The sequence below is a fragment of the Natrix helvetica genome (genome assembly GCF_964273705.1).
Source record: "Natrix helvetica genome assembly, chromosome: 1".
Classification (NCBI taxonomy): Eukaryota; Metazoa; Chordata; class Lepidosauria; order Squamata; family Natricidae; genus Natrix; species Natrix helvetica.
The window spans coordinates 52301308-52322774 of NC_138548.1; the positions used below are offsets into that span (position 1 = coordinate 52301308).

At 37.6% G+C, this 21467-nt stretch overlaps 1 protein-coding gene and 1 long non-coding RNA gene across 9 annotated transcripts in view; one reads left to right on the top strand and one right to left on the bottom strand.

The window, feature by feature from the left end:
* STON2 (stonin 2) overlaps nt 1–5557 on the top strand; it is a 99063-nt gene extending 93506 nt beyond the window's left edge. For both annotated transcript variants that reach the window (XM_081935600.1, XM_081935602.1), the window contains one exon: nt 1405–5557. In XM_081935600.1, the coding sequence (XP_081791726.1) occupies nt 1405–1488 (84 nt within the window). In that variant the 3' untranslated portion in view covers nt 1489–5557. The remainder of the gene's footprint in view (nt 1–1404) is intronic.
* LOC309383266 overlaps nt 1–21467 on the bottom strand; it is a 59589-nt gene that overhangs the window by 35687 nt on the left and 2435 nt on the right. The gene's annotated exons all lie outside the window — the stretch shown is intronic.

Consider the following 21467-nt stretch of genomic DNA (forward strand, 5'->3'; position numbering starts at 1 on the left):
AATAACCTTCCTCTTGGAGTTCAAAAAACTCTTACCCTCCACCTTCTTTCACCATTATAGTTTGGCCCTATTTCCGCAGAGATATGATATTTGGAAGAGTTTCATCTTGCCTTTAGCCAATTTGCTATGCTTTAAATGAGCCTTGAAGATTTGGCTGTTTCCGCAGCCTCTAGTTTAGCTGAGTATGAGTCAGCTTGAAAAGGTTATATCCAGTATTGTGCTAAGTCTGTCCCTCCTGGCTATGTTCATCTTTTATTTCTGTATTGAGTTAATATATTGGATTTTGTTTCCAATCTGTACCCTGCTGTGAGTTGGCTGTCCTTATAAATTTAAAATATAAATAAGTAAAATAAATACATGTTGGCCTTTCTTTTATATTTGAAACTGCTAACTTTAGTTCTCTTTTCATTAAAGGGAGTCGTTCCATTTTCCCCCCTTTCCTCACGTAGTGCTACTCTCTCTAATCTGCTAATGAAACTTTTTATGAGCCATCCAGCACCTTTCCATCCATTATTCCTACTACTTTTGGCCTATAACCTTAGCCTTGTTCTTTCTGTATTTTCACATTAACATTGAAATCCTTTCAGCTGTGTCTCCTCTGATGGAAGACACTCTTTCTGGTAGGCAAAGCATTCGGTCATTGGCTGAAACCCTATGTGCTTTATGTCCTTCTATCTTTATTTTTATAGGAACAAAGTTAGATTCCCAGATATTTCATTTCTTCCAAAATCATTCGGTATCTATTGCTTGGAATCATATTGCCTATTTCCCGCCATATCTAACACCATTGGAAACACAGCACATTTTTTGAATATCTATGGAACTTTTGCTTTTTATCTGAATTATACAGTACTGTTTCACAAGAATTAATGTTTATTCCTGGCCTTCTGAGGTCCAACTCAAAAGCATGATTTCCTGCCACACCAGCTCCCAGAATTTATCCTAAAGAATAATGGTAGCTATCAAACTTTGCCACAAGTTGTCCAAATAGTTGAGTTTCCTTATAATCATGCCTTACTCAGTATAATTTTTATGTTCATAAATCTAATGGACAGAAAGAAAAAGCACATTACATATACATGGGTCTTTTTTCTTTGTTCCCCCACTTGCTTTATGTAGAGTTGGGAGAATCCTTCCCTCTCAAATTTATATATCCACTAAGTTAGGTGGACTTTTCCATCCTGCAATGAGCCACCATGGCACCACTTCAATATTTCCCATATAGGCAGCATGGGAAAATCCTGCTTTTGCTGGAGTCAGTTCTGCATGCCTGTCATCTGTGAATCAGAGGAGTACTGCCCATTCTTGCTTTGAGACAAGTCATTCTTGAGTGAAACATACCAAACAAAAATTAGGTGATCTTTTGCTGTTCTTCACAAAACTCCCAGTTTGTTTTTCTTTCAGGTGGGAATAGAAAGGAAGAAAAGCTTGAATCCAGATAATTTGGGAGAAGACAGTGATAATGCCAAGGAATGTGCTGTGCAATGAAAGGAAAAAGTAGCTGTATCTGAAAACAATAGAAGCGACAAGAATTGAAGACAAGGAATGCCGTGCCTCCCTTCTGTAGTCCGAAGAACCAAGAAGTATTTGGAGTGACAGTTCTCTCTCTGAACATATTTAAAAAAATATTTTGGGATATGTTTGCTGAGTAGTTTGGGTAGCATTACACTAAGTATATAGGCTTGCAGTGCACTCAAGCCTGTTTTCATCTGTTCCAGTATATCTTTTAGAGCAAAATAACTGTATTTTGTCAGCTACAGTTGTCAAAATTCTAGTCTTGTTAAGTATTTTCCAACCATCACTTGACAGTTCCTGTTGACTGGTAATTCAGTCTTCAGTGGAGTTTTTCCAGGTGATCTGCAACAGCCCTGGGGATGGGAGGTATAGAAGAGACCCCAGTCTTTCTATGTTTCTATCATGCCTATGGCTCTCAGTGAGAAATTCTAAACAACCTTTCCTAACAGCTACTAGAAGGTAGGGAGAGTCATTGGGAACTTCAAATGAAAGACACATGATCTCAGTTCTCCTGTATGCCATCTTCAAGAAAGAATATTTAAATATTGTAGACTTCCCTTGGCGAATCAGAAATATTTTATGCAATTTACTGAAATGCCAGAGTTATTCTTTAGACATGATTTAGTTATAATTACCATCTGAAAGGGACTAGGTGACTTTTGGAACATTCTTACCTGGGAAGATACTGAGGGGGATATAGATTTAATCTTAGTTAGATTTTTAGCTATGTGTTCCCCAAATCACTACCATACTGCATAACATTAATATTATTAAAGTTTTGATGGGGTTGGTAAAAAGTTAGTTAACTTTTGTAAATTGTTAATGCTACTTTCAAATTCTGTCTTACACTACATTTTATTTCAGAGATACTTCAAAGAAATAATTTTCTATGTTACTAAGCAATTAATGGTATTACTTTATACAAAGTAGACATAGTGGCAGTTCAGAGAAGGTTTTTTATGAATTCTTATGTCCACACAGTCTTTTTCATAGAGGTAAAAACTGGACTTCTTGAAAAATCTCAGCTTATAGTTGTTATTTAAAGACTCAAGTTTCTAGTTTTCAGATTTCTGGGAATATTCCTAAACATGTCTGGACCTATCTTTGAAGAACTTTCTTTGAGTACACATATGAGCTTCAGTGTTCTGCATATCCATTTTAATCCTCCCTATGCCCAAAAAGTAAAAATTACCAATTGCTATAGCAGTTGTAGTCCAATATATTGGTAGGAGCACCAAGTTGGGGAGCTGTACTTATCTATAATCACACTTTCTGTCAAGCAAGAATTTGGACTATTTTTGCATGGATAATTGATATATTTGTATGAGTACAGAGAATTCTGGTGGGCATCTTTGCTTCTGAGAATGCCAGCCAGTTGCGGGCAAGACATCAGGAAATATGTTGTCTAGACTAGTTCCTCAACCCTGAAGCACAACACTGCCCAACAGATAGTGCCATGAAAGCCTACACACAGAATCCTGTCTAAAATATTCTAGTGTTGTAATAAATTCCAGTTTTAAATAAATTATTAGGGCTAGACTAGATGCAAATTTCACATATATATATTTTCTTCTAGACCATATTATTCTAGAAAATGGGCTTGGTGATGAAAGAGTCCTTGCTGCTCTCTGAGCTTAGTTGTTTGTTTATAGTTGTTTTATTACCCAACGAGATAATAGCATCAATGCAAATACAGTTAAGTGTGGGCTTTGCTATTTGTATACTGTTTATATATAGTAGTTTGCCCTGTCAGTTTTGGTGGTTTTTCTCTTGTTAGTTCTTTGAGTAGGGTATTGTTTTCTGCTTGAATGTTTGCCTGGTATTATTCCTTGTTTATTTGGCTGTTGGCTGCTGGAGAGAATATATTCTGATCTTTTTTATTTCTTCTTAGCTTTTTTTATTGTCTGTTTTGAATGGTATATAAATGTGATTTATCTCTATGTGTCTATTGATGGTGGATTTGTCTGATTGCCAAATGTCCAGGAATTCACTAGCACTTTTGGATTTAGTTTGTCTGAGATGCTCAGAGTTTCCCAGTTGAAACTATGGTTGAGTCAGTCCATGTGTTGTATTGTGAGATTAAGGAGTTTTCATCATGTCTTCTGACTGTTAATTGGTGTTTATGGATATGCGGTTAGTCTTCTGTTTGTCTGTCCTCCATAGTAACTGTTACAATCTTTACATCATATATTATAGATGACTCTACAACATACATCTATAGCATACAGCAAATCTTCAATAACAGGATAAGGAATGGAACAGCCCAGGGCTGGGATTCTACCAGTTTGGCCTGGTTCAGGCGAACCGGTAGCCCCGAAGATCAGTTGAGAGTGAACCGGTTCTCTCCGACCTTCCAGTGGGATCCTCTGCCCACCCCTGGGTTATACTCACCTATATTTCCTTGTTTTTTATCCCAGCTGATAGGTGCGCCAGAGCCAATTGCCACGCCTCCGCTGTTTTGCCGCCCTTCAGCTGCAGTAGAAGCTAAGGTTTTTAACCCACTCCGCACATGTTCAGAGAACCGGTTGTTAGACCAGTTGAATCACACCACTGGAACAGCCACTATGTACCCACTAGAAAGAGTGCAAAGCTATAATCAACTTTCCGCAACTGCTTTGAGTCAAGAACTAATTTTTCTATAACGTATTTTAACTTTTGTTCTTGGTTTATCTACCAGACTATTTGGTCTTCACTTTTGAGTTCCCTGGCTTGTTTTCATCTGCCCTTCCTTTGCTATATCTTACTTTTCACTGACTGTGTGTGAAATAGTTCTCGCAATACCGATAACTTTCCTGCCTTTGTAATGATATAGCATTTTCTCATTTGGGTAAACTGTGTAGGACAAAAGGCCCATTGATATTCTTTACTGACTTCATATCATCTAGCATATCAAGAAGCACATCTGCCTATTATCTCCTAGCTGCATTGAGCTGAATATTGTTTACTGTCGTTGGTTTGCACATTTAGTTGCAAATCACAATATTTATAAAGTATTTAAATATTATGCAAGCTTGTCTGAATCAGCCCTTCAGCTTCATTTAAAATCTGCCTCAAAAATTGATGAATGCCTTTTTCAGTGAATACAAAAGGATGAGGTTAAGTGAAAGTCTTTAAAAATACTTATTTCACACACTCTGATATATGGGTGTGGTAGAATATTCAGGAAGCCTAATTAGATTTTACCTAATCTCAGAGAAAATGATTTGGGGTAGGGAAATGGACATGGGGAAGATTATTTCTTTGTAATGTAGTACGTGGCCCATTGGGGGAGTTTAAAATGTAAATATTAGCATATTTTAAGGGTACCCAGAAATTGTTCTTCCCTTGGTGATCAAGTTTAACATGATCTGAGTAGTCAGTCCTTTTCAGAATAGATCCTTATGAAGAATGCACTAACAACAGTTAAGGTATAAGAGAATGTATGATAATTAGCAAATAAGAGCCACAACCTGTACTTAACAAGACTTAACAAGAGAGAGGGGATTGTAGAATTGAGGAGAAGCTAAGATTCCTGGCTGATGTTTGGGCCCCCACAAATGAACTATCACTATGGATTAATAACATCTGCCTTATATAGATTCACTTTTAATTGACTTGCTGGTACGCAGTCCATTGTTACAGTGAAATGTAGATTGTAACATGCCATCTGATTTAAGTCCTATACTGTATATAGGAAACATCTTTCTATAGTATTGGCAGATTTGTAATGGGAACCCTATTAATTCATTGTGAAAATGTTACCTAACATAAAGCAACCCCAAAGCCCTTAAAGACTTGCGAGGATAAATAAAAGGGCTTGTATTGCAATTATGATGTTGTTCAGTGCCTCCATACAGATAAGTCATAACCTCTTGCACTAATGTGATTGTTGTTTTTTTTACATATTTTGTAATCGGTTTCTACCTTTTAATGTACTTTGAAAAAGTCTATACACTGGCTAATTCTTAAAAAAAAAAATTGTGGCACTTCTCTACCCCTCAGAGAAATGTCATTTTGGAGTTTGGGAAGGACTGTTGAATAAATGCAAATGAAATTCGACATTCACAGCAGTCGTGTCTTCATTTTTACATTGTTGTTCATTTTTTTATATAGTTGAAAAAAAATATGCCATAATAAAATGACTTCTGAAAACATGAATGGTTCAGAGTTTCAAGATACATGTAACAAGGTGACTACATGGGTGTAAATTTTGCAACATACACAAGTGGTTTATGTTTGCCATGTTCTGGATGTTCTTTTAACTTTTCAGTCTAGTCTTTGGCCATTGGATGTCTTGATGGTTCAAATCTTAACCACATCCAGGCCTACTTTGCAGAGCATTACCATAAGGAATCCCTACGGAAATTATCTGCATGAAACAGAATGAAGTATGGATAAAGGCATTGATTTCATTTTCTTAATGTCATAACTTTTGATATGCAGCTTTATAATCTGATGTAGTTAAAGCTGATGGGTCACTTAATCACAAAATAACTTGATCTGATCATTTTTCAGTATACAGAGTACTTGTTAATAGGGAAAAATGAGGGAATTACTATCAGTCTTCACTATTCAATTGTCTGGAATAAGTCCTAAAGGAAGAACACTATCGGATCCAAACTTTTGGCCTCTTTATCATTCATTAGGCAATCTGTATTTTTAGATTATAGTTCACCACTTAAGTATTATGAAGTAAACTACGGTATTAGCAAAGTGTTAAGATTGCCTATACCTCTGATCCAGAATAAGTTCAATATCTCATGGAAGAAAAAACATCGGAACTTTAAAAAGTCTTCAACTTTGATTGGGAATCTTCCTCACTTTGCTTCTATGTCCTTTTGGTCAGAATGCTGACTAGTAATGCCAGGAAAAATTGATGCAATCCAACAATGCCAAATATAAGTTCTCCACACACATTTGTTACAGGCCCACCTGTCGTTTTGCCCATGCCAAAGCAAAGCAAATTTCCCATAAGAAACTTGCAGGCTGGCTAAAAAAACTTCCCTGGCTTGTCCATTGCGAGAGATTCCCTATGCAGAGCTTGGAAAGCTGCTGCCAGCCTGTTTATAATCAGCTAATTTTGCTGAAAATAAATAATAAAATAAAATTAGCAATTATTGTTTAAAAATGGGACATCCTCTGCTAATTATTAAATTATAATTATATGTCAAAGGACAGCATTTACTATATAAGGTGGGGAGACCAGCTCTGTTCAAATATATGCAATACCTGATCAATGTTAACACAAGAACAAAATTGAAATTCATTACATATTTCCTTTCCTTATACTGTAGGCATCAATAAGAAAATGAACACAGGTGAATTTGTAGATGCATTTGTTGCTAAAATAAACATAAGTAAAACAAAATGCACAATTATAGATTTTATTTTCTATTAGGTCCAGTTTCTTTATACAGTGGGGCAAAAAAGTATTTAGTCAGCGACCAATTGTGCAAGTTCTCCCACTTAAAAAGATGAGAGAGGCCTGTAATTAGCATCATAGGTAGACCTCAACCATGAGAGACAAAATGTAAAAAAAAACCCAAACTATCAAATTGGCTGATTTGGAAATAATTTATTTGTAAATTATGGTGGAAAATAAGTATTTGGTCAATATCAAAAGTTCATCTCAATATTTCGTTATATATCCTTTGTTGGCAATGACAGAGGTCAAACGTTTTCTGTAAGTCTTCACAAGGTTGGCACACACTGTTGCTGGTATGTTGGCCCATTCCTCCATGCAGATCTCCTCTAGAGCAGTGATGTTTTGGGGCTGTCGCTGGGCAACACGGACTTTCAACTCCCTCCAAAGGTTTTCTATGGGGTTGAGATCTGGAGACTGGCTAGGCCACTCCAGGACCTTGAAATGCTTCTTACGAAGCCACTCCTTCGTTGCCCGGGCGGTATGTTTGGAATCATTGTCATGTTGAAAGACCCAGCCACGTTTCATCTTCAATGCCCTTGCTGATGGAAGGAGGTTTGCACTCAAAATCTCATGATACATGGCCCCATTCATTCTGTCCTGTACACGGATCAGTCGTCCTGGTCCCTTTGCAGAGAAACAGCCCCAAAGCATGATGTTGCCACTCCCATGCTTCACAGTAGGTATGGTGTTCTTTGGATGCAACTCAGCATTCTCTCTCCTCCAAACACGACGAGTTGTGTTTCTACCAAACAGTTCTATTTTAGTTTCATCTGATCATATGACATTCTCCCAATCCTCTTCTGGATCATCCAAATGCTCTCTAGCAAACTTCAGATGGGCCTGGACATAGACTGGCTTAAGCAGGGGGACACGTCTGGCGTAGTGTGTTACTGATGGTAGCCTTTGTTACATTGGTCCCAGCTCTCTGCAGGTCATTCACTAGGTCCCCCCGTGTGATCCTGGGATTTTTGCTCACCGTTCTTGGGATCATTTTGACCCCACGGGGTGAGATCTTGCGTGGAGCCCCAGATCGAGGGAGATTATCAGTGGTCTTGTATGTCTTCCATTTTCTAATTATTGCTCCCACAGTTGATTTGTTCACACCAAGCTGCTTGCCTATTGCAGATTCAGTCTTCCCAGCCTGGTGCAGGTCTACAATTTTGTTTCTGGTGTCCTTTGACAGCTCTTTGGTCTTCACCATAGTGGAGTTTGGAGTGTGACTGTTTGAGGTTGTGGACAGGTGTCTTTTATACTGATAACAAGTTCAAACAGTTGCCATTGATACAGGTAATGAGTGCAGGACAGAGGAGCCTCCTAAAGAAGAAGGTACAGGTCTGTGAGAGCCAGAAATCTTGCTTGTTTGTAGGTGACCAAATTCTTATTTTCCACCATAATTTACAAATAAATTCTTTCCAAATCAGCCAATGTGATTGTTTGGTCTTTTTTTTTATATTTTGTCTCATATAGTTGAGGTTTACCTATGATGCCAATTACAGGCCTCTCTCATCTTTTTAAGTGGGAGAACTTGCACAATTAGTAGTTGACTAAATACTTTTTTGCCCCACTGTACTTTGGTTAACAATTTGGCACAAGAGTGGAGCCAAAAAAAGAAAAGGAAAAGGAAACTCCTATGTACATACAAATTCTTACTGGAAACATATATCATTTATCCTTTTTAAGTAGATTTTATTGTTAGCCCAGCAACATCAGAATTTTACGACGTTTGACACTTTTGTGAATTGTTTTGGTTTAATTCCAAAATGAAGAAACATTGAGATACGACTTCAGCAATTCTTATTTAATTTCTCCTTTTTGAGAAACTAACGCCATCTTATGGTTTGATGTTGCTAGTGTTACTCTAATACTGGGTAAAAAAAAAATCTAGCAATACGAGTTAAACTGCAATAAAAAGTACACAATGTGAATGTGCTTATAATATAAGAAGATGCATAGAGATTGTTTTAAAAATAGACATTACAATACAAACAAAAAATATTGATACTTAATTTCTCATACTGCCAGATAACAATCTGAAGTCAGAAAATTAAGACTAAAATCAATAAAAGCAGAACATAGCTAGTTATAAAATAATTTTTCATCAAGAGATGGATCAAAATGAATTTCAGCTATTTAAATGCATTCCACACTGATCTTTAAGCAAATTAAAATAATAAGAACGCCATTACTGGCATCAATGTCTCACGAGACCAATATCCATTACCAATAATATGCAAATATAGATCAGAATTATTTAATAATCCTTTCTGTCATATTGCTGTAAATTAGAAGAGCATACTTGTGCAGCATCAAAAACAGATAATTTCAAATCTGTTTCTATTCTTTTTCTCCTGATCTTTTTCTCCTTTTAGGATGCCACCTAACACAGCTCATTTTTATTGTCTAATATGAACACTTACTTTTTCTAAAAAGTTAATAATAATGACAACAAAAGGTTTGGTTGACTTGCAATGATCATTTATTAAAGCAATTGAGAAAAAAAAACACAGGGAAAACCTAACCAGGGATAAGATGGGGAACAAGTCTAACAAGCTCTGTCTCTCTTCATGGCCAAGTATTGCCCATGCTGATGGGACCAGGTGGAGAGGATATCCAACAATATTTGCAATGGTACATGTTTCCCACACATGGTCTATTACCAGTTCTAAATAGCAGATAAGAGTTAACAAAAAGAATGCCACTATGGGTGGTCAGTTCAGACAAAAAAAAATATTGGTATAATTTATGGGGATTGTTGCAAGGCAATGATATCAGGCGTCCATTAAGACTGCAGGAAATATAAGAGCTATGAATAACTTTTTAATGCTTGATTTAGTCAGTTTATTTGATGTACTACTGTATGAGAAATATAGTCCAATGAGATTTTACATATCTATATTTCTTAATGAATTTTTGTTGAGATTATAACTGAAATGAAGAGACTTCATGAAGCTGTTTATGGATAAAAGATAGGATATGGAAAGGAGAGATAATTTGTTGTATTTTAGGGAATGATACTAAGTTACAAAATAATTTACACTTTTTGTGCTAAGGGTAAAAACTCATTTTATTATATATTTTTCTTTATTATATTATTTTTCTTTATTTTCTGCACCTTCTATTTTTTAATTGTATTTTTGTTTGCATGCGACTGCTATAATTGTAATCATTAATATAATTACTATAATTTTTTCACATTTCTAGATCAAGGTTTTGAAAATATAGTCTGGTAAGCATAAATAAAAATTGGCATTTCTTTTTGACTTCATATTGTTTTACAATATAAAAAGAAGACAGGACAAAATATCTGTAGGCTTCAATTTAAGTTTTATTAAGTCCAAAGTAGATACTTTATCTACTGTAAGTTCAAAATATTACTGTTCATTTCATAATAAGAAAACCTTTAATACAGTATTGTTTGCCATTTTTCTTTCCATTTGTTTCATAGAATCATAGAACGTTAAGATTGGAAAATATTTTGGACATGATTTGGTCCAAACCTCTGTAGGAATCCATATTTCTTTCATTAATTTTTAAAACAATTAAATCACCACCATCAACCATCCCCTACAAGATCATGTGCCATCTTCCAAGTTTGTCAGTACCACGAATGAACAGTTCTCATCTTTAGCATCTTTTTTTCTTGATAATCAACTGAAATCTATTTTGTTGTAATTTAAACTCACCTTTTTTTGCCCAGTCTTCTGGAACAATTGTGAACAATTGCATCATTTTTTTAAAAAAACCTTTATTTATCACATTTAGAAACTGCCCATCTCTCTCACAGAGGGAGTCTGGGTGGTGTACAAATAAAATGTTAAAAACAAAAACTGAATATAAAATTGAAAAAAATTAAAGACGGGGCAAAATTTGACCTTACAAGTTATTAAAAGGGAAAGGGAACGATCCTCAGGATAGTACCCAGCCCCACAGTTTCATATTTGACAATCACTCAAATTCTTTTTTAATAGTTTTCTATTAGTTTATAATATAGCATAGAAAGAAAATACAGAAGTAAACAGTAAATAAAATATTTGTCTTCCATCATCCATGTTTTTTTCTTACATTGTTTTGAATTTAATGTGACTTAGTTCCAACTAAATAAACTGGGTGCAACCCTAAGGGCATTTCAAGAGCCTATGGAATGTGATAATGAAGATGCCAAGATTTCTGTAGGAAAAGATTGTTTATTTATTTAAACCAGATTTTTAAGTTTAAATCAACTTTTGAACTTTAAATGCAATGTTCGTAAAAAAAAAAAAAAGATATAGTCATATCTATTCTAATGTATATTTCAAGCTGAAAGACAAGTAAAAAGCCCTGGAAACTATCCTCTCTCATCGGCCTTATTCCCACAACTCATTGGGAGTTAGCATACGACTGAGTTTATTTCATGTTACATTTTTCTGAATTTAAAAACTGATTGCATCAATTTTGCTGTCGCCAGGAGAAGGACGAAAGTGCTTTGAGATGCTTCTTGTGAATCAGAGGGAGCCCAAGTATCACATTACATAACTGTTTTATTTGTGCTATGTATTTTGTGACAACAGAACTCACTGAAACTGTCAATGGTCAGCATTTTCTAAAACTTTTAAAAAACATTTGTCATACCACTTCCTGCAGTCGCTTTAATGAGAGGGCAGGGCTACAGTGACAGTGCTAACCTGAAAGAACAGAGAAGACCCTGTTCTGAGAGATTCTACAAAAGTATTTTCTTCCAGGCACTTCTCATTCATTGAATATGGTAATCGACAATGCTTGTTTCCAGTGAGATTGCTGATTTTTTAAAGTGCAATTCCAAGCATCTATCTGTTTTCTATTTACTGATTTATTACTGAACAGAATCTCTGAATGTGCATTTTGAAGCAGCATCTGGAGAATCATTCCTGATATAGACACCACTGAGTGCCACACTTTGAAAGGCAATAAAACCTATCAAACACCAAACTGGGGATAGATAATTACCAATTGCCATCTTGGATAATGCTCCAACAGGATTTGTTCATAGAAAAAAAATAGGAAGAGAAAATAGGATCACTAGGAATATAACAGAATAACAGAGTTGGAAGGGATCTTGGAGGTCTTCTAGTCCAACCCCTTGCTCAGGCAGCAAACCCTATACCCGTGATGCCTCTCTGTGGGTATGCATGCCATCGCCAGCTGCTCTTCTGATTTCCAGCATGCGTGTCAGCCAGCTGATCTTTGTGTATGCTGGAGCCCCGGAAACCCGAAGACCAGCTGGCCGGTGCCATCGCCACCTGCTCTTCTGGTTTCTGGCACATGCATGTGTGCCAGCTAGCTGATCCTCATGAGTGCCAGAGCCCCGGAAGCCTGAAGACCAGCTGGCCAGTGCGTTCAACCCCATTAACTCAAAGACCAGCTGGCTGGTGTGCTCAACCCTGTAAACACAAAGACCAGCTGCCTGGTGCACGTGAGTGGACCGGCCAGCTGCTCTTTGTTTACGGGATTCTGGCACACATGCGTGCATGCGCCCACACATGCATTCCAGTTTGGGCACTCAGTGCCAAAAAGGTTTACCATCATTACCCTATACCATTTCAAACAAATAGTTGTCCAATCTCTTTTTAAAAACTTCCAGTGTTGGAGCATTTACAACTTCTGGAGGCAAATTGTTCTACTGATTTATTGTTCTGTCTGGAAATTTCTCCTTAGTTCTAGGTTGCTTCCCTCCTTGATAAGTGTCCATCCATTGCTTCTTGCCCTGCCTTTTGGTGCTTTGGATAATAGCTTGACTCCCTCTTCTTTGTGGCAACCCGTGATATATTGGAACACTGTTATCATGTGTTCAGTCCTAGTCCTTCTTTTCATTAAACTAAACATACCCAATTCAAGCAACCATTCTTTATGTTTTAGCCTCCAGTCCCCTAAATCATCTTTTTTGCTCTTCTCTGTACTCTTTCTAGAATCTCAATATCTTGTTTACTGGTGAAACTCGAAAAATTAGAATATCGTGCAAAAGTTCATTTATTTCAGTAATGCAACTTAAAAGGTGAAACTAATATATGAGATAAGACTCATTACATGCAAAGCAAGATAGTTCAAGCCGTAATTTGTCATAATTGTGATGATTATGGCATACAGCTCATGAAAACCCCAAATCTGCATGATATTCTAATTTTTCGAGTTTCACCTGTACATTCCACACTTGGAATACTGCATGCAGTGACCAAAACTGCATGCAGTATTCCAAGTGTGGTTTTACCAAGTCAATATAGAGTGGTATTAACACTTCATGTGATATTGATTCTATTCCTCTATTAATGAGCCTACAACTGTATTGGCTTTTTCTGCAGCTGCAAATATAACCACATTTCTGTAGGGGCATACATTATAGCAATGTACAGTATTGCAATGACCTTATCATAAAAAAATAGCTTTTTCTTTCAGAAAGCAATCTTTTGGTTTTATTTATTCTTCAAAAAAATCATTTTTGTCCTTTACTTTGGTCATTTATCTTATATCATACTAATAATTCCACTTAATGCATAGTCTTTCACATTCACATGAAATATGGAGACTGAATAGTCCCTTTTAGAATATGCATTTTACAGTTTTCTTAAATTTAGTTTTCTTGAATATAGTTTTAGTCTTCAATTTTCCTTTGTAAAACAAAATTATAAATACTTTTAATCCTTGTGAGATTCTTTCAGATATGTCCTTTCTCAGGTTTGTCCTTTATTTTTTTCCAGCAAAATATGCTCAACCATAAGCCAAAGGATGGCTTATTGTTTAAATAAATGTTATAAGCAAGAGACTCCAAAAACTAATGTGGAGTATGGACAAAACAAAGTCATACTCTTATACAGGATGTTGTATGATACTCCAAAACTCTTCACCATATCTGCAAAAGACCTACATCAACATCGCAAGAGTACTATAATCAATGTTTACAGATGATGACATATGCAATATTGAGGGACTTGCTTTAGAAAGCTCTTTGGAGATGCATTTCAGATATCCTTAAAACCACCATTGCATTTATTGGTGAAAATTAATCTGAACATACTCTGGCTAAATCATTGCTTTATGACATGTAACCTCCATAATGAAATTTGTATCTCTTTCAAAATACTGAAATATTTATCCTGATTAAAACAGCTAAGCAATGGAGGCTCACCACACAAAAAAGAATCAACATTTTCTGCAAAAAAACAAAAGGCAATAAATAAATTGAAACGCCAACATGATGCAAAGCATCAACTTCTAGAGACATATTTAACTGTGGGAACTGTCATTATCATAATTAAATATGCTTCTAAAAGTGTTTTGCATCATATTTTCTTCAAAACGTATTTACTTGTTTATCGTATTTTTGGGAGTATAAGACACACCTTTTCCCCCCAGAGAGTGAAAATCTGGGTGCATCTTATACACTAAAAATAGCATTTTGGGCCTTCTGAAACCCCTCCCCCTTCGTAAAAATGGAAGTCCATAGGCTTTGAGAGGTCTGCAAAGTGCTCCTGGGGACTGGGGAGGGCAAAAATGAGCGAAAAATGAGCCATTTTTTGCCCGTTTTACTCTCCCCCCAGCCGCCAGGAGCATTCTACAAGCCTCCCAAAGCATATGCATGCCTCTTTTTTTTTGCAAAAAGCGGGCTGTTTTTGCCCCCCCCCCCAGCCGCCAGGAGCACTCTACAAGCCTCCCAAAGCATATGCATGTCTTTTTTTTTACACAAAATGGGTCCATTTTTGTTTTAAAAAATGGGCCATTTTTTGCTCGTTTTTGACCCCCAGCCCCCAGGAGCACTTTGCAGGCCTCTCAAACTCTCTGTGTGCCCCGTTTTTCACAAAAAAAGAGGCATGCAAAGGGTTTGGAAGGCCTGCAGAGTGCAAAAACCTTTTTTTTAAAAAAATTACCTCTTCAAAATCTTGGTGCATTTTATTCTCCGGTGCATCTTATAGTCCGAAAAATACGGTATTTTTTTTTTTTAAATCAAGAAATGTAGGGTGCATGGTAGGCGTCATATGCCATATGGTCTAACTATGCACTGATCTTTGATATGAATTTCTAACCAGGAAGGCTGCTGCTGTTGCTATAATTGTAAAAGTCCTACACACAAGCACGAAAAAATATATATCCCGATCCAGACTTTTGTTATTTGGAACTACTTACCAGAGAATGGTATACACTCACTTGGATTACACTAACTACAGATCATGAGCTGTGTTATCAGCCTGCAGCAAAAAGAGGTGGATGAGAATCAAGATTATTCATTTATTTATTACATTTATATGCTGACCATCTCACTGTTAAGCAGCTCTGGTAAATAACTTTATTACAGGTGAAACTTGAAAAATTAGAATATTGTGCAAAAGGTCATTTATTTTAGTAATGCAACTTAGGTGAAACTAATATATGCGATAGACTCATTACATGGAAAGTAAGACAGTTCAAGCCGTGATTTGTCATAATTGTGATGATTATGACTTACAGCTCATGAAAACCCCAAATCCACAATCTCAGAAAATTAGAATATCGTGAAAAGGTGCAATAGTCTAGGCTCAAAGTGTCCCACTCTAATCAGCTAATTAAGCCATAAAAGCTGCAAAGGGTTCCTGAGCCTTTAAATGGTCTCTCAGTCTGCTTCAGTAGGAATCACAATCATGGGAAAGACTGCTGACCTGACAGTTGTGCAGAAAATCATCATCGACACCCTCCATAAGGAGGGAAAACCTCAAACGGTAATTGCAAAAGAAATTGGATGTTCCCAACGTGCTGATCAAAGCACATTAATAAAAGTTATGTGGAAGGGAGAAGTGTGGAAGAAAAAGGTGCACAAGTAGCAGGGATGACCGCAGCCTGGAGAGGATTGTCAGGAAAAGGCCATTCAAAAGTGTTGGGAACTTTCACAAGGAGTGGACTGAGGCTGGAGTCAGTGCTTCAAGAGCCACCACACACAGACGGATCCTGGACATGGGCTTCAAATGTCGTATTCCTCGTCAAGCTGGTCCTGAACAACAAACGACGTCAGAAATGTCTTACCTGGGCTAAAGAAAAACAGACCTGGTCTGTTGCTCAGTGGTCCAAAGTCCTCTTTTCTGATGAGAACAACTTTTGCATCACATTTGGAAACCAAGGACCCGGAGTATGGAGGAAGAATGGAGAGGCACACATTGCAAGATGCTTGAAGTCCAGTGTGAAGTTTCCACAATCTGTGTTGATTTGGGGAGCCATATCATCTGCTGGTGTTGGTCCACTGTGCTTCATTAAGTCCAGGGTCAACGCAGCCGTCTACCAGGAGATTTTGGAGCACTTCATGATTCCTTCTGCAGACGAGCTTTATGGGGATGCTGACTTCATTTTCCAGCAGGACCTGGCACCTGCCCACACTGCCAAAAGCACCAAAACCTGGTTCAATGACCGTGGGATTACTGTGCTTGATTGGCCAGCAAACTCGCCTGACCTGAACTCCATAGAGAATCAATGGGGCATTGCCAATAGAAAGATGATAGACATGAGGCCGAACAATGCAGAAGAGCTGAAGGCCGCTATTGAAGCATCCTGGTCTTCCATAACACCTCAGCAGTGCCACAGGCTCATAGCTTTCATGCCATGTCGCATTGAGGCCGTAATTGCTACAAAAGGGGCCCAAACCAAGTATTGAGTACATATGCATGCTTATACTTTTCAGAGGTCCGATATTGTTCTATGTACAATCCTTGTTTTATTGATTGCATGTAATATTCTAATTTTCTGAGATTGTGGATTTGGGGTTTTCATGAGCTGTAAGCCATAATCATCACAATTATGACAAATCACGGCTTGAACTATCTTGCTTTGCATGTAATGAGTTTCTCTCATATATTAGTTTCACCTTTTAAGTTGCATTACCGAAATAAATGAACTTTTGCATGATATTCTAATTTTTCGAGTTTCACCTGTAATTGTTGCTTTGGGTCAGAGCTGGTCAACCAATGATTTTTCAGAACTGTTCCTATTCCACATTGTCAGTATGGGAAGTATATTACTTTATTAGTTGGTATCCAAATCTCAGTTCTGCTTTTTCCTTCTCCATCTCCTTTTCTCTTTTGAGGAGCCTAAAGTCTCTGCCTGTAATTTCAAACTATTGAAATCCATTGCATGTAAATTTTTAAGTCTTTTTGACTGAATAACCTTAACCATAAATTAATATGCAAGCAAAAAATTGTGGAAACAGGCTGCTTTAGAAAAGAAAAATGGTGTTAGCAGTTCTTGTAAAACACAGCTTCATACATGCTTCCACATCTCAATTTCTGAGTTAGTTTGAAAACTAAACAGTGGCTGATGCTGAAGCTATTTGGATGAACTGACATTTTGGATTGTAAAGAGGAGTGTTCAGTTGGAGAACGGAAGCATTCAGTAAAAGAATCTCTACAGACATTCAGTAAAAGAGGATATAGAATTCCAGGAATGCTGTGGCAATGAGATATTTTTATGGAAGTTATTAAAAAGGAGAAAATGAAGAGAGAAATGCAGATATACTTGTGGGTTTAAAAAAAATAGAAAAAGAGGAACATCTTTTTCTCTATTTCCTTCCCATAGCCTTTTCTTCTGTATTAGGTTTTTAAATATACATTAACTAGCTGTTTCTCATGATTCTGTGACCTATTTCAAATTACATGCAAATTAAATACATAAATGTTTTAAAACGGCATTTAAAATAGGATTCATACAAAAATCTGCTAAATAATAGTCATTTTACATTTAATTTGATTAAAGGAGAAGTAACCACACTGGGATTTTTTTTAAACTCTGAAAAACAAAAGACAATTGTGGTATTTTAGAGATAAATTTATTATTACTTAGATTTTTGTATACAACAGCCCACTTCAATACATGCCCACCGTCCAGAGTTCCTCTATGAGGGAGATTGTTTTTTTAAGAAGTAAATAAATAAACAAATATTGCAATTTATGATAAATCTAATATTGTGAATTGTCTCCAGAAAAGACTATGCAACATTAGATCAGTATAGGTACTCCTTCACTTACTATCACAACTGGAACCAAAATTTTGGTCACTAACGATGTGATCATTAAATGAGCCATCACAAGATCAGACCCAATTCTACTACTATCTATACAACCTTCTTAATTATCATAGTCAGTAAGCAAATTAGGGTGTTGATAAGTGAATCAAGTGGTCCTTAAGTAAATCTGGCATCCTCAATTGACTTTGCTTGTCAGAAGCTGGCCGGCAATGCCACAAATTATGTTCACATGACTGCAACTCACTGCATCTGTTGTAAATGCGAGCCTGTTGCCAAGTACCCAGATTGCAATCAAATGACCCTGAGGATGGTGAAATTGTCCCTTTCCTCTTTTGCCTTCAATCTTTCCCAACATCAGGGGCTTTTCCAATGAGTCCTCCCTTCTCATTTGGTGGCCAAAGTGTTTGAGCTTCAACTTCAGCATCTGTCCTTCCAAAGGACAGTCAAGGTTGATTTCCTTTAGGAACGAAGGGTATAGGCCACTGATGGCGAACCTTTTTTGGCTCGCGTGCCACAAGTGGGGGGAGCGCAGGGGGGTCGAGTGCAGGCGTGCCGCACCCATAATGCAACGCGTGACCCCCCCAGTGCGCATACGCGCAAAACGCGCGATCCCCCCCCCCATTTTTATGTTTTTTTTGCCCTCCCCATGCTCCAGGGGCTTTATAGGAGCCTGGGGAGGGCGAAAAGAGCCTCCCCCAACCCCCCCGGAGGCCCTCCGGAGGCTTCAGGGACTGTCCAGAGGCTTCCCTGAAGCCTTCGGAACGCTTAAAAGCACCCTCCGAGCAAACCGGAAGTGCTCGGAGGGTCGTTTTAAGCATTCCAAAGGCTTCAGGGATGGTCCCTGAAGCCTCCGGGGGGGGCGGGGGGGCTCTTTTCGCCCTCCCCAGGCTCCTATAAAGCCTCTGGAGCCTGGGGAAGGCGAAAAATAGCTTTTAAAAAGGTGAACTCGCGTGCCCTGACAAATGGCTCCACGTGCCACTTGTGGCACACGTGCCATAGGTTCGCCATCACGGGTATAGGCCATCTTTTAATACAGTAGTTCAAAGTCAAAGTATTATTGATTGAGAGGCATGTTAAACAGGCAATGGGATCACTGACAGTAGATAAGGCCATGATATAAAAGCGGGTTCCTAGCATAAGCTGGTGGGCAAGACAAAAAAAATTCAAAGACAAAAAATTATAGACAAAATTTAAAAAAGAAACATTTCAACATTTTACATTGATTTTGGTTGCTGCAAAAAAGGCTGCATGCAGCTCCCTATGGGCCAGGAAAGTCTACCCATGCTTTAAAAGGGGACACTGTAGGCTGTTCCCATGACATCTAATAAAGCAAGTCAGGTCTGAAGTACTTTCCTCTCTCAAACCCACATTTGATAGGAAGTTACAGAAGATTGCTCTTATTTGGACTGTTTGTTTATTTATTTTTGATTATCCAAAATCAGTGTCTACATTATGCTCAATCTTAACTGATTTGTTTGCAGTCTCTTCTAAACAACAACTCTTCCTGTTGCTCTTTTTTGTTTGACTTTCTTATATAAGGGCAGGGCTATGTACAGGCATAATATACTGTTGTGTGATTCCATGAAACAAGTATACAGTGGGACCTCGGGTGCCAACAGTAATCCGTTCCAGGATTTCAGTCGGCAGCCTATTTGGTCGTGACCAGAAGCAAGACTGACTGTGCATGCGTGCACATACAAAAAAATGGTGTGGAAGGGGAAATCACTGTGACTTTGTTTGATCAGCACCGGAGGATGTGTTTGTGACCTGAGTGAAACATTTAGCGGATTTTTAGGTGGGCACCCAATTTGGTTGTGGTCTGAGCTGTTCATGACCCAAGGTCCCACTGTAATGCAAAATAGAATTTGGAGCTAAATAAAATATACAGCTCTGCCTTAGCACTTTGCATTAAAAGGGCACATAGCTTTTAAAGACTGAGCCAATGATCCTTTACCCATTTTCAGCATACTAATTAAACACATTGTCCCTTCTGTTTAAATTGTGGTTGTCTGACACAGGGCAATTGTCAATGTTTATGTACAAAACTGATGAATATCACAGCCAACTAGTATTCTATAAACCTAGTAAATGTGAAAACAGCAATATCTGCAAAAATGAAAAATTATAGAAATACCACAAGAGATTATGCACATGTGATACTCTGAAAACAGTGCACGCTAGTGCGTTTTAAAGTGCTGTATTAACACTCTGCATTTATGGGAATCATTAATGTTATACATAACCAAGTTTATGAACACATATTTGGGTTTCTCATTCCATGCCAATACAGTATCTAATGTTAGTTATCAATCAGTTTCACTTGCTTCTATTCACAAAATTTCAAGAACAGTAATATAAGTCACTTCTCAATAGATCTGCTACAATAGTAATTCTTTCCTTGATCCAAGTTGTATTAGCCTATTCTAAAAAGGAAGCTCCTTTCATGGATAAGTCATTTTGTAGATAACACTTTGATTCATAAATTACTATATGTAAAAAATATAATTTGACTTTTGCTACTTCTCTGAAAGTTGGACCATAAGAAAGGCTGAAGGCCAAAAAATTGAGGCCTTTGAACTATGGTACTAGAGAAGACTCCTGCGAGTCCCTTGGATTGCAAGACGATCAAACCGGTCAGTCCTAAAGGAGATCAACCCTGACTGCTCTTTAGAAGGCCAGATCCTGAAGATGAAACTCAAATACTCTGGCCACCTAATGAGAAGGAAGGACTCACTGGAGAAGAGCCTAATGCTGGGAAAGATTGAGGGCAAAAGAAGAAGGGGCCAACAGAGAAGGAGGTGGCTGGATGGAGTCACCAAAGCAGTAGGCGTGAGCTTAAATGGACTCCAGGAGATGATAGAGGACAGGAAGGCCTGGAGGAACATTGTCCATGGGGTTGCGATGGGTCAGACACAACTTCTCAACTAAAAACAACAACTTCTCTGCACTGGAAAAACACTGGATTTGTGACAGTACATGCTTTACTGGTTTTACCAGTAAAATAGTACTGCTCTGTAAACCCTAACCCTTAAAAGAATGTCCCCAAAGCCCATCGTTTTAACTACCCAGAGATTCACGAAAAAGCAAGGGAGATATCCAACTTGCTTTCCAAACAAATCAAATTTCCATCAATCAGAAACCTACACGCAAGCAAAAAGAGAATCTGAACTCATATATATCCGAATACAGGTTAAGAATCGAGTTGTTCCTTCCGAACAAAAATCCCTTCCCCTACATCTTCATGGTAATATGTAATCGAAAGGAAGGAGAATCATTTGATAACTCTTGCTCATTTTACTGCCAATCCGCAAAAGGCGATTGTCATCGGCATCCTGGGATTTTAGTCCTTGCTCAGTCCAATTCTTTCGTCTTCATTTGATTTTTTAGCACAGATTATGAAACCTTTATATTTTCTGTCTGCGCACAAGGGAAGAACAGCAAGAAAATATTAATCTACGGATCACGCATTTTGTATCGTTTTCCCGCCTAGCGAACACGGAAACCGGAAACAAGGCTTATAACGTCTATTTTCCACCTTTATGGCAGAAATCCCTGAAGCGC